The 15,080-nt window shown below is 38.3% G+C and overlaps 1 protein-coding gene across 1 annotated transcript in view; it reads left to right on the top strand.

The window, feature by feature from the left end:
- Nucleotides 1-14,865, top strand: part of LOC140231393 (RAD50-interacting protein 1-like) — a 76,086-nt gene extending 61,221 nt beyond the window's left edge. Inside the window, exon 14 of the mRNA XM_072311519.1 lies at nucleotides 11,867-14,865. Within this exon, the coding sequence (XP_072167620.1) occupies nucleotides 11,867-12,062 (196 nt within the window). The 3' untranslated portion in view covers nucleotides 12,063-14,865. The remainder of the gene's footprint in view (nucleotides 1-11,866) is intronic.
- The last annotated feature ends 215 nt before the right edge of the window (nucleotides 14,866-15,080 follow it).

Here is a 15,080-nt window from a genome sequence, read left to right as displayed (position 1 = left end):
TGGGAGGAAAAGAATATCCATGAGGGGTGTGGTAGAAACATTTTCATGCTGTGAAGCTATGATAAAGTCACAGCCAAAAAGTGCATCATTGTTAAAATGTAATCATGATCTTTAGAAATCTTTATCAATAAGAAGGATGCAAGTAAATACTTTGCTGTTTAGGGCAGGGCTGTCTGCACAATCAATGTCTTTTACCATTCTCTGCATGTTTTTGGTGTTTTTTTGTTTTTGTTTTTTGGAGGGGGGGGGGTTGGAAATATTCACATTGTCTCTGAGCATCGTGCCATTTCTTGCATGGCCCCTAAGGGACAGAGTGTGGTAAACCTTTATACAGATGCCGCAAGGATATTGCAATGAAATTGAGCAAACCTCAGTGCGGTTGCAGTGTAGTCAGCCACAGTCTCCTCAGCCTCAGCACAGAAACTGTGATGAATCCCTTGCATTAAGTTGCAACTTCCCTGCAGATTCTGCACAGGAATGGTGTGGTGACTGTGCAATCCCCATTGTTGGGCAATCAGTATGCAGCCTCTATGCAGTGTACCCATGTAGGGATAGTGCAGTGCCACCTATAACAATGTTTAAGTGTCAAAGTTTGAGGATTTTTTAGATTTGCAGAGACCGTGACATATTTTTCAAATCCTCCATTCCTGCTACTTATTCCATGCACCTGTGTTCTGAAGGACAAGTGCCAGATTTTGGATCGAATTGCTTTCCAAATTCACAAAGTAAAATGAATTTGGGCACAACATTTTCTGCCTTTAAGATTCCTATTCCTGTGACTTTGATATCAGAAAACAATTTATTGACACTCTGTTTTCATCATCGTTGTCACTTGATTTAATTCCAGTTTTTTGAAAGTGCATGTTTTACTTAAGCTTTGCCATACATGACTCTTTCCAAGCTTAAATCTGCTTTTGTTCTGCAAGCAAGAATGTCATGTATCGATTTGTTACTGACTCTTGAATTGATCACTTGTTAACAACCTGTTACTTCCTATTGCCATGGACCTAGTATACAAAGACATTCATCGTATTGTTAATTAATTTCATGCACCTGTAACTTTCAAAAGTGCCACAAAGACATATTTAATATGCTTCACTGCTTTGATCCCATCATTGTCGCCACCAGCAAGCCGGGAGAAGAACAAGACGGAGATCCGAGAAATCTAAAACTACTAACATGCACAGAAGAAAATAACTCACAAAAATCAAGTAAAGCGAATATGCAGTTACGGTGTATGTTAGGATATCATGCCTCAAACAATTTCGCTTGGGAGAAGCAGGCAGTTTTTAAAAGAAAGCTAATATTTTGGCAGAATGATTGTCATGTGTAATCTCAATATTTCACTTTTACGCAGCTTATTCCAGAGCAAAAAGGGACGGTAATTGTAGAGAACAGGTATCTTGCCATTGTGCATGGTCGGAATATGCGTATGCGAAAATGTGCAAGTCAGCAATTACCCATCTTTTGACACAAAATTTGTCATGTTCTCAGGTTTTGCTGCTCCTCATCTATATTTATTCAAAGACATTTATGTCTGAAAAAGGCACATCGGTGAAACAAGACTGAAGTGAGGGAAACGATTCTTTTGTTTAATGACGATACATGATTACACAATCGTTATTGTCCAGACACCTGATTATACTCATTAAGATGCACGTAATCATGTGTCAGCGACAGTGATTACATCAAAGAAAGACTGCCGTGAACAGTCCATGTATATTAGGTCCATGCTATTGCTAACAAGAAAATGCAAGATGACACTAAGCAGTGTGTTTGCAACAGGTGAGAAACAGTGGTGAGCACTGGTCAGTGAACGTTGGTCACATGTGAAGTGATATATCAAAGAAAATGCAGACGAGGCAAGGCTAAATGTGGAAACGGTGTTTATCACTGTTTCCACATTTAACGAAGAAAAAGAGTCAGCAGCTATAGCAAGAAATAGCAACAGTTCACTGGCCAAATGTCAACTGACAAATCAGAGTATAAGCTGCTCTGTCCCAGCCGTCTCGTATCTGGAAACGTGTAGCACTCAAGGCGTTTCTGTATCCCCCAAGGATAATGATGGCAACGTTCCACGCAAAATGCCAGGGTTTTTGTATCTTGGGTTGCAACTTTGCATCTATATGGCCCGTATTTGTGCTAAATGAGGTTCAGTGGGCATGCCTGTAGAACTGTCGCAGTCTAAATATCTGTAACTAGATATTATTTTCTTCATTATCCCCCCTTTTGTTTTGGAGCTCTGATGATTGCCTGTAAATTGTTATTTCTTATTATTATTTCTTTCTTTTCTTTTTTAAAGAATATGATTACCTGGCCAATGACTGTAGTGATACTCAAGAGCACTGCTTAAAGTTGAAAACCATGGAAATGTTATCAACCTACTCACTGTATTGAAAAAAAAAATAATAGAATCAGTATTAAAAGGCCTTTTTCCTATATTATATGCTTTTCTAGTCATATCACTTGTGATAATATCTTATGCTCAGGTTGGAGTTTATAATAACATTTATGAATGAAAGAAAGATATTATTCAGAGGGGTGAAGGTTCAGGTGCGATTTTCTTCACTTTGTCTCCCTCTACAAATTAAATTTGTTAAGATCGCAACTGTTGATCTGTAAATTAACAAACATGTCGGAAAAAAGGAACCAGTGGGACTTGAACCTGTCATCTACTGCTTTCCGGGCAGCGACACTACCACCAGGCTGTCTCTGGTTGCCGGCAGTGACAAGATGAACATGGAACAAATACCCAAGCTGTTAATTTACAGATCAGCAGTTGCGATCTTAACAAATTTAATTTGTAGAGGGAGACAAAGTGAAGAAAATCGCACCTGAACATTTATAAATGTTTTTAAGTTTGGCTACAATATCAATATGTGTCTGAATTGCTGAAAGTGGTAAACATTGGTGCAAACAGAAGTCATATCAAATACTTGATTGGAAATAAAAGTTTCTTCTGCATCCTCTGATGGTATATGTGCATCAAGATAAGAACAAATTTCAAAGTAAAGAAAGAAGCACTGAACTGCTGAATTGCAAAAAAATAATAACTTTTTAAGTGAGCAAGAAAGAGGGGATCCTCTGGCCACCCCCCCCCCCAAAAAAAAAAAAGGCACTCACCAGTACAAAAGTAATAACAGTCAAAACTACTAGAAAGCTGGAGTTCTGCAGAAAGCCAAATTACTTCTGAAATTGTACAGTTACTTGCCTAATGTAGACATGAGCAAACTTTTGTGAAATCTGCTATAATATGTGCAAACTACAGCATTTAGACCCTCTGATTAATCCCGATTTTCCTCATTCACCGAGTCGCATAGTGTGGCACACTTGACACTGCTAGAGTGTGTATGCAGTCAAGCGTGCAGACAGCTGCTCTGACCCGGCACACTGGCAAAAAGTTGCTGTTCCCCCAACAGGCGCTGCAGGAAAATTTGCCAGAATCTTATCTGACAAGCCCCTGTCTGTGTGCAGAATTTGAATCATGTACCTGATTGTGGTAGAAAATTATCGGTATAAACAGCTCAAAGAAGAAGTCAAATTTCATAAAAATCAGATTTCAAGACCGCTCTCTGCTGCCGTTTGTGAGATGAATATGTAATTTCACTAAATTGACTGGAAAAAGTGGCATAATTTGGCTAGACAACTATGAAAACCTATCAAATTGTATGACTTTTTCCTGCTTATGGAACTACTGCAAGCAATGGTGAGTTCAGGCACCTATCTCTATTACAGAAAAATCTAACAGTATGTGACCAGATTACATCGTCGGTTGAGAATGATAAGGGCGTTAAGTAACCACAAAACCCATAGTGTTCGAGAAGACTTCAAGCCCTTCTTATTAGGCCCGTTCACAAACAACGAAAATCGAAATTTCAATCGCGATCCAAATTTCGATTTTTTTTTTTGACCGTTCATACACAGGGAAAAATCGCACTTCGCAGCAAGGAAAGAACGATCAGTGGCCAAATTGCGCATGCGCGAAACTTGCATGACCGAAGACTGACCCGGCAGTCCCAATAGAGTTTCACACGCGCTACGAACGATGGGAAAAAAAATACCGATTTCCGAATCTCGATCGCGCTCACACACGCGACGCTTGGCAAAATAATCGCGATTATTCTGAAAAATCGCACTAATAGTGCGAGTTGGATCGCGATAAGGATCGCGGTAATTAGTGAGATTTTTCTGTCCACACTGGAAAAAATTTCGAAATTTTGATCGCGATAAGAAAATCGATTTTTAAATCGCACTTTTTCCCTTGTGTGTGATCGGGCCTATTCTCAACAGACGACATTATACCTATAGAAAAAAAAAAGGATATCACTCCACCCTTGTCATAGCTCGCTGTGCGATACCGGTTGGCAAGAGAAGAATGTAGCAAGAGAGAAAAGTGGAGGAGGAAAGAAACAGGGACCTGAAAGGAATGTTCTCAAATGCTTAATTACTCTGTTATCCTCACACTTCACTTTGTGAAACATTATTCAGAAGTTCACATCTTTTTATGTTCCACTTCTCTCTCTTAGTCTTATCCATTTATTTTCCATCCTTTTCCTTCCCCCTCTGCTCCTTCCTTTCTGGTTCATCTTTCTTCTCTAACCAACTTCCGAACTCTGTACCCGATTCTCACTCTTATTTTTTCTGACCATAGTCCCTGACTCCTATTCTCCCATGCCCATTAGTGCAACCTCATTTCACAGTTCACAGCTGCCCTTCGAACGCCACCATTTGCCTCTCGTTATGTCACTTTCCTCCTCCACTCTCCTCTCTTTCAGTTCTTCTCTTGCCAATTAACAGTCTTTTCAAGGACTGCATACACATGGTGTTACTGCAAACTTTTGTTCCTCATTTGCCATCATGTTAAACTGTTAGGAATGATGTTGGCTATTTGTGTATTTGTTTTTGTTTTGTTTGTTTGTTTGTTTTTTTACAAATAATGACTGCCATAATTAAAACCTGTTGATATTTTCTTGTGTGTGTGTGTGTGTGGTTCAATGGCATTTGCTCAGGATCTGCAACAGTTGCTCCCATTGAATTATCTCCATGCTAATCCAAACATAAATTCTACCCACAAACATAACTCTAACCCTAATCCTAATCCTCACAGACAACAAAGTTTAAGTACTCATATTATGACAGGTGTTAACTTTCCACAAGTGTCAAATAGAAATAGAATATTTCTTGTATTATCAAGACTGTGGGCCAAAGGGAGTAGCATTGTTGAATCATCAGGCCATTCAGCAGACAACCACTTGGTACAATCTGTCTCTGAAAGGGATATTGGACAGGTTCTGTCAACATGCATTTTTCCTTTCCCAGTGGAGTTTTAGACGAATAAAGGAAAATCAGTCCAGTGTCTTCTTGTGAGTTCAATGAACAGAGAGAGATTGAAGAGAGGGAGAGAGAGAGAGAGAGACACACACACTATGGGGTGGTGATGGTTAGAGTAGTTTGAGGAGGGAAGGGAAAAGAAAAACACCTGGTGTCTAATTTGAAGGATGAAGAAAAGAGATGCATTCACACATCCCCTGTAGAAATCGTCAAGGGTGTTCGTTTCTATCCTGGAGAAGATTTGCAGTAGATTGCACAGTCTCAAATATAGCTTGAGGCATGAGACTGAGTAGCGGTAAATGTGTGGGCATATTTTCGCTCCCATCTTGCTTGTTTACAGCTTCGTTGTCATGGATTAAAGTGATATAGGCTTCTTTAGCAGCAGCATGGATGCTCTCTATGGATCTGCCTGATTTCTAGCATACCACTGTATGCCCATTCTTTCCTTCAATGACATTTCAGTCTTAACAGACATACACACTAATGTAATTATACTATTATGCGCTTTTGAAAACATAACTTCGTACAGTATGATTTTCTCATTCTATATTATGCACTAATACTGAATCTGTGTAGTCAACACCTGCACAGTATTCTGGTCCCTGTGGCATAAAAAGATGTAATCAAATATAAGTCAGAATCTCAAACATATTAAAGTCAGGTATCAACCAATGAGTATCGAGTATTCAGAGACTTATGTTTGATTTTCAGACTTATATTTGATTTGAACTTTTATGCAACAGGGCCCTGATATCTACTGTCAAAGACCCAAAATAGTACAGTGGCCATATCTTTCTTCTGGCCACTGCTGGACATGAACATTGGGGTAACCTGTTATTGTCTTTTTGTGTCTAGCAAGCATCAGCATTATTTATTGAACATACCAGTGTTTTATTCATTTATGATAAGAAATTATGTCATTTCATATTGCATCAACAAGACAATCATTCATGTCTGTTCATATTATCAAGCGATGTTTTATAAACATGATATTGCACAAAATGTTCCATGCATGCATGAGTACAAACGTTTATCACATTCAAAATAGATACCCCTCTATCAACATTTGTCTCTTTGTCATTTCTTGTGAGCATTTTGCTATTGACAGGTTGAACAAGTTCCTGTTCCTTCAGTTCCTTCATGTGTAGCTGATAAAAGAATGATTGAATGAATGAACCAGACAAGAGACATGCATGGCGAGCAAAATCAGCATATTTAGGCCAACATTCATCCTTGGCATTTAATTCCACACAAGAAGAAGTGGGGGCATTCCACTCAGTCTGCTTGCATGGTTTTTAGGCAGAAGTGTCCTCTTTTTAGAGTTCAGCTGTGACCTTTCCAAGAGGAATCATCAGCTCAAGGCCCTGAGAGTGATCACTTCATGATCCACTGAGTTAGGCAATTGAAGAGGTGCCATGGCTGAGTAGGTTGAACTCCCTGTGGATAACTACGCTAACTTGTCTGCATGGGGGGGGGGGGGGGGGGTCTGATGGGGCCACCTGAGGCGGAGTGTTGGGGATAGCAAGGATCAACTTATAGGAAGTGACCAGAGGATGGAAATAGAAACCAGGAGAGGATGGGTAAGATCGCACATGTATCTAACTGCCCTACTTTTATTTTATTATTTTCAGGTTTGTTTTTTAAACTGGTGAAAAACAAAACCTTCTCTGAAAAATACCCCTGCCATCTTCTTTCTTGATTGATATTTACTGTCATTTTTTTGCAATAACTAAGACACATCAAAGTTGTGGGGGAAGCTTTCCATCATATTCATAAACTGAAGAACCTTGATATGGCACAAGGTAACCCAGGGTACTGTCATACCCCAGATTATGGTGTTGTGTTAGAGTCATTTCATATTGATATGCAGTCACGCTCTGCTTTCATGGTGACCAAATTTCAGCAGTCAGGGATATGATTTCAGTGCCAATTCATCCTTTCTATTATGTGTTTATTGTAATATTTTGTTTCATTTATCATACTTTTTGGACATCAATTCAGAAAGAGACAGTTTAGATCCACAAAGTCTGCTCATGATTACTTGTTTTTGTCTGTGGACTGATAGTGCATCCTGCTTTAGCTGCAAGCAGTAAGCATTATACTGTTTGGTACTATGATCAGAGAGATAAACAACGATTATCTTAACGGGATCATCAGATTTAGTAGTGTATTCATTTATTGCTGTGTTAAGATTTCAAACACAACAAAATCTTCTGGCATAATGTTCTAAAAAAAAATTTCACCCATTTTGTGAGTATAACCCTGGGTAGAGGGCTGAAAGAAAAAAAACATAAACAAAATGACAAATACAAGACTGTAATTAGTTGCTAAAGTATCACGGAGTACCACATACTGCCTCATATGACAAGTGTTGTAATCATGATAATGGGACCAACCTGTCAATGGAAATGGGTAATCATAAATCCTAGTTGCAAAGAAAAGCAGGAAACCAGTTCAAATTTAAGCATAAACCAACCAATGTCTCGACATCATTTATCTAAGGTAGATGTTGAAGTCAGTATTGAAGATATAGATGGACACCTTGCTCACTGTAAAAGTGGATATTTATCATTATTTGGCAGGATAAGAAGATTTTTACGTTTTTTTTTAATTCCGCGGAATCAAAATTGCGTTTGTGTGCTTTCATTTTTGCGCTAGCTTCTGGTTGCGCGAAATGGCCAAAAATTTCTACACTGCGAAAATTTCCACTCATACAGTATATGTGACCGTGCATCACAAAACAAACAAAAAGTCGCACCCCCTGATTTTACATGAGGACTCAAGAAAGGTGAAACTGGTCAACCTAGTCAATTTTGAGTTTTCCATATTTTCTGAAAGAGCTATTCTTCTTCTACATTATTCTTGAGTTTGGGATCATAAATTGAATGGGAAGGTGGGTTTTCAGTAGTTTTTCTATAACCCTTTTTTGGGGGAGAGTAGTGTGATCAGTTTTTTTCTCAGAGGCCCCTTTTAATTTCTTGAAAATCCTTTGCACACTCTTCACTTTCAACTCTAACAACTTTAGAAATGATGATGCTACTGCTTTGAAAGGTGATATTTATCATGGACAGAATGTGTTAATAGAGCATGCTAAATTCTAGCTTAATCTGATAATCCCTTCATTGTTGTTGCTACAGTGGTTTACATCATGTTTTTTTGTTCCATTCATGGCACAGGTAGCAGGGCTCAGTAAGGATTAAGCGCTTGAATAGACCCTATACTTCAGAGCCTCTTTTCTCAGTTTGCACTTTTCCAGAGTGTGTGCTCTCTTTCCAATGTTTAGATAGGTTAGGAGAGTCCATTTGAATTGAATTATACGTCATTTTAAAGCTTAAAGTCTGCTCTTTAAGAATCTTTCCTTAACTAAAAATCCATGTCTGGCGACTTTTTGTTGGTTTTGTGGTGCAGGGTCACATATGAATGTTAAGTCATGTGCACAATACTCCTTGATAAATTTTCATATGAAATGACTCTGGTAATTTCTAACTTTATATATATAAAAAAAAAGAATCCCCCTTGGCCGCAATGTTTAAGTTAATAAAGAACTTATTCTTACAAATGACATGAAGTGCAAATTTGAAAATATGAATTTGAAAATAGTGTATGCAGTCTAATTTTGTAGACTGCTGTCTTCACAATTTTGCCACTATATATATGTATGTGTATATATATATATATATATATATATACATATATATATATATATATATATATATTATATATATTATATAAAGGCCTCCTTGCCTTGTTACTGCAAAAACAAGGTGAATGATAATATTCATAAAATCGAAAGAATAAATAATTCCAAACCCACTGACAAACAGGAAATTTCAAGGGTTTTAAACCCAAATCCCCCTCCCACCCCCACGTCTAGCATGTCTAGTCAGCCTTCCCCTCCTACATTTGAAAATATTCCACAGATACTTGATAAGACTGTGGCTTCTCAATCGTGTAGTATGCAGTCTGCTTGTAAGAGCATGATTGAGATTTTTTTTTGTGTGTGTATAGTACTAGGCCCCCTACTCGTATTATGGTACAGGTTCTTATTTTGATTTTAGTATTGATTGATATTATCATTGTATTTATTTTTCTTGTGAGTGTAAAAGTAAGTTATTCTGTATTCAGTGAAACAGTGTTGCAGGTAAATGTTTGTGTGTTTTTAATATACGGCAAGGACCCCTTTGAAAATCAGCCCTAACTATGGCTGAAAGGGCAATCCTTCCTGTGAGTGGAGAAAGAATAAATAAGTAAAATGAATAAAGTGATAGTGTCCTTAGTGTCGGCACTTAATCCTGATGTTTTGGTCCTTCAGAGTGAATTTGAAGTTGCCAAACCTGGAGTTGCTTGCTTTTATATTTAGAATTGATTCCTTGATGGCCAAAAAAAAAACAACAACAACAACAACAAACAAAAAAAACCCCCTAAAACCCCTACAATAGAATGCAGTCATGATGACAGTTAGGTTTTGGTCAAAATTTGACACAGCAAGGTGAAGGCAAACGTAGCAGTCAAAATAAGCAAAAGGATAATTATAGAAATACCACTGTTGCACTTTGCATGTCCCTTAAGCTGTGCCACAATCTGTAATATGCTCTTTTGCAAAACTGATGAAGATTGGAAGGAATTTGATAAAAGGGCACTAACTCTAAGGGTACTAACTTGAGCTGCAAGTGCTGTATTGTTGACCTTAAAGTGAGCTATATCCTAAATCTGGGTCTCCTATACTGTTAAGTCCATCAAATGAGGCGTTGGACCGATGGTGAACTACTCCCGTTGCATTAGTCTCACAAGTCTGTGATGTGCTATGACCTCATCATGCGTGGCCAACACATCAAGGAGCCGGACGCCTGCAGGCAGAATTAGAACAGATGCACCATGGGGCAGTGATATTCTACAGAACAGAATACCATAGCCGCTTGGTGTATAGTGCTGTCACAGTCCGTAGAGAAAATTCTGTATACTGATGTTTAATACATTTTACCACACGGTCCATCTTAATATGAGCTTCCTTACCATGGCTTACTGTGCCACATTGTATGAAAACTCTCCTAAAATTTAGAGTGAATTTTCCCTGACACGTACTTTAACCCACCAGAGTATACTGAGTACTCGGGCAAGTGCCTGTGGGAAATATGTGTTGTAGCAAAATCAGTCCATCCTCAACGGGTTAAATAATGAGTTCAGAGATGGCCGAGGCTGTGACCTCATTTTATTAGCACACATTGCTACAGTAAAGATCAAAGTTTAGAGCTGTTCAGTGTTTGAAGGAATAAACAGGCCCTAGCACAGAAGATACAAGAAGAAAGAGTCAAAATGTACAGAAAGCAGTCCTGTAGCAGAAGGAAAAATCCTGTAATTGCTGAGGGGAAGTCACACCCCATGGCCTACATTCATATACATTTACACACACACACACACACACACACACACACACACACACAGACTCATATGTGACCCTGCATCACAAATTTAACAAAAAGTCACCAGACATGAAGTTTTATGTAAGAGAAATTTTGAAAGAGCAGACTCTGAGCTTTAAAGTGATATAGTTCAGTTCAAATGGCTTCTCCTAATCTATCCTATCTAAATATCAAAAAGAAAGCGGGTACTCTGGAAAAGCGTATTCTGAGAAAAGACACTCTATAGGGTATATCCAAGCACATAATCATTAACCAAGTCATGCTCTTTGCAAGGAATGGGACAAAAAGTGGGATGTGACAGTCCATAGCACCAGCAATGAAGGGATTATGAGATAGGCTGAAATTGAGCATGTTCTATTAACATCCATGACTCAACACCAACTTTTAAAGCAGTAGCATCATCCTTTCAAAAGTTATTAGAATTAAAAGTGAAGAGTGTGTAGAGGGTCTTTTTTTAGAAATGACAGGGAGACTGTAAGACATACCTAATCACAATATTTCACCAAAAATTTAAGATCAACTAGATTAACCCATTTCAACGTTTTTGAGTCCTTGCATAAGATCAGGGTGTACAACTTTTTGTTTTGTGATGCATGGTCACATACACACACACACACACACACACACACACACACACACACACACCCATAGAGACATTAGCACATGAAATCCTATAGGTAAAGTCCATGTTTCACATACCTGGTATTTGATGTCAAAATTAACATCACAATTTTTTTTTTTTTGTAACCGACTGATAAATGAAGATCTTTAAGCACCATTTTTTTTTTCAAAGGAACGAATGACGTATGCTCACAATCAGTCTTGACACCACTGTCTGTTGATCAAATATAAGAGAAGTCACACTCAGGTAGCATGCACTAAAACAGGAATGGTGAAACGTTTGCTTACCCTCAGAATTGCTCATGATGGGTTTGTTGTTTTTTTGTATTTTGTGTACCTTCCATTTAATGCTATATAAACTGAAAAAAGGAGCAAAATTCACTTTAAATGATTTTCTTTGCCTACTTGCAAAATATCTGTCTTCTCTTTACCTAGTAATTACTGAAGCAATGCTAAATTCTTTTTCTTTCTTTCTTTTCATTGTCTTATTTCAGTGTGAAGGAGGCATGTTTGCTCCTCAACCTCCAGAGAGGCTCGGCCCTCCTCCTCCAAGAGGCTCTACAACTTCAGCAGGAGCAGGCTCCTGATGCAGGAGCGGAGTCAGCGCTCCATGATGTTGGGGTATACCGGCTGTCCTGCAGGGTAGCGACCAAGGTGCTCGGCCTCCGCAGGGACTGGCTTGTAACATGAACCCTTAAGTTTAAGCCTTGTTTTGAGCCTGGATATCCCCCACCAGCATCACCCAGCAGCGGGATGCCTCTCAGCTGGACTTTCTCATTCTTTCCTGCATCCAAAACTGTGGCAGCTCAAATGATTCAGAGCATTTAAAAGTGAGAGAGACTACACACCGTAATGAACCACACTCACCTCACACATTCCTTCAAGTTAACCTGTTGAGGATGGACTGATTTTGCTACAACTCGCATTTCTCGTAGACGCCTGCCCGAGTATACTTGGGACTAGTCCCCAACGGGTAAATAGTTACCGCACTGATGTTCAACAGCTATGCGATTAATAGATGCAATATAACTGAGGTATAGTTGGAACTGCATGTGAAGATGAAGATGGAAACAGGATGCAGCCGGTAAGGATGTGTGCATGTGTTTGTAGTAGGAATATGTAATGAAACATGGCTTCAGTGCCTGTGTTGAGATAGATTATCATCACACAGAAATATATAAAATGTTTGAAACATATGGACAGTTTGATGACTGCTGTGGGTGACATGCCAAAGATGTGTTTAGAAGAAAAGTTGACTGTACCTGTGTACCATGTGGAATGCCATTTATGAACTATGCTTCATGTACTAAACCACCAAACACTGGGATGTGTACTACACACATGTTTGTTTGTTTGTTCATTTCCATCTGAGAAGATGACTAGCTAGCCCATATTCAGCTGCGCGAAGCTGATCTTCCATGCGGTCCAGTTGGATGTGAGACGGAACCTCACACCACACCTCACATGGATGTGGTGTGCAGTTGAAATCATGTAATCTAATTTTAGTGATTGGAAGAGAGAGAGAGATTAATAAAAGGAGTTATGGGCATGTCACAGTCATATTGAGAAGTAAGTTGATATGCCACCCTCTAAGAATACTGCATAACATATTGAATTGAAAACTCCTTACCATGACTTATGAGAAAACTTAATTTCAAGTTTGACAGCAACATCAAAGATGTATGTTTGGGAGAAGTAAAGTAAAAAATCAGGTACTCTAATGTGACGGCAACTAAAAAATGCCCAAAGCATCATAATCTAATATATGTCTCACCAGATGATCCCTTCCAGCAACATTGCTCATTTTCAAATTAAATTGAGTGAAATCGGGAGAGCAGACACATACGAGCTTTTTACATGGTGGTGGAGTGCTAGCTAGGTAGTTTCACATCTTATTAAGATTTCATGGTGTAGCAATGTGTTGACATTTCTTTCCAGGGTTCCATGAAACAATGTTGCTACAACCTTATCTGTACTGTAAGTTCTAATTATATGTAAATGTGATACTTAATTGCTTGCAGGCATTCTTAAAAGCTTGTAGTAATTGTCTAACCTTGATTCATTGCTCCTAAGCACCAATTTGACTTCTGTCGTTGAAAGCAAAATTGACCTTGAGGGAAATTTTCCATTAAACATATGGACCCACTGACATTCTTCACCACAGTTAACATTAGTCTTAATTGCAGGAACTCTTTCCCTGGAATATTTCCCAACACAAACTGTGTTTTACTGTGACGTATCCAGAATACACTACAGCAGCATAAGTCACACATTCCCAGAGCAATGAATGTGCCAGAAATAACAAGTTGGAGTCATGTTTTGATTATCAGTCATGACCCTTAGAATCTATTGTATTACTGTAAAAGGTGTTATTTTCACAAGGATGTGATTTTCGTGAATTTTTTAAATCAATATTAAGCTGTGAATTCAGCAACATGCGAAAGTATGGCCACAAGCCTGGGTATATACAGTCTCTAACCTTGGTTAAGTCAACCTCTCATACAACTGTAAGTCGAATAATTGCCTGAGACGAAGGTCTTTGCAAGTCCTCTTTTCTTTATGTTATATTGATTTTAATGCCTCATAAGTCGAGTTTTCTCTTAAGTCGAAGCTATTTCTTATGCAAGGTTGACTGTAATGGTATCTTTGTGCACTTATGATAGCCTTGGTGTCAGATTGCAAAAATAACATCTCATGAAAATGTCTGTGTCCTCCTTATTGGCAAAAATATCTGTACATGAAAATAACTACTATTACGGTATCCCCTTGATACAAGGTCACAGTGTGATGCCTGACTAATGTATAATGCAGTCTATGCCTTGGCTTTTGTAGAAATTAAGATGCTATTATTTTTCTGGCCTTCATGAGAGCCAATGTACTAGCCATTTTGTTTTCAGTTAAGGTTGCTTTCACTGAATAATCTAGTTTGAAGCTCATTCTGTTGCTTCACAGTCAATATAGAAAAGTGAATACTGGAATGATGACGAGCTTTTGAAAATCATTTACAGGTTTATGTGCAAGGCAGAGACAGAAAAGTACTGGACCTGTTAAATCACAATGCAGATACTAATCTTACAACAAGATATAGTCATTTTGTATATTTTCAGGTGTAATTCACCTGACAATATCTTATTCACAAGAGGAATAGTTATGAAATACATGTATTTTGACATTCCACACACTTGTGATGTAATTTGACTCAATGTTTATATTGCTGTACAGATCAAATAAATACATGTAATGGCCATCGCTCCTGCTCACCAATGTCATGCCTCCTTTTATAGTTGTTTGAATGGGAAATACAATTATTTGGTAGAATACACAATCTATTGTGCAGAATTTTAGAAAGTGAAGTGACAGATAGTTCAATAAATGTCAAAATCTTGTATATTGGTTGTTGTTGTTGGTTGTTGTTTTTTGAAGGGGGGAGTGCTAATCCTGAGAAGGTATAGAAAAGTGGGTGCTGACATTTCACTTTATATTATCAGTCAAGCATTAAAGGGAACGCAAACCCAAAGAGTAATGTGGATTGAGTAAAAGCAGCAACATTAGTAGAACACATCAGTGAAAGTTTGAAGAAAATCGGACAATCGATGCAAAAGTTATGAATTTTTAAAGTTTTGGTGTTGGAACCGCTGGATGAGGAGACTACTAGAGGTTATGACGTATGAGTGGACAACAATACAAAGAAACTATAAAGAAAATTCA

The sequence above is a fragment of the Diadema setosum genome, chromosome 8 (assembly GCF_964275005.1).
Source record: "Diadema setosum chromosome 8, eeDiaSeto1, whole genome shotgun sequence".
NCBI lineage: Eukaryota > Metazoa > Echinodermata > Echinoidea > Diadematoida > Diadematidae > Diadema > Diadema setosum.
The sequence above is the reverse complement of the archived record's forward strand: the minus strand, read 5'-3'. Positions and strand labels throughout refer to the sequence as shown.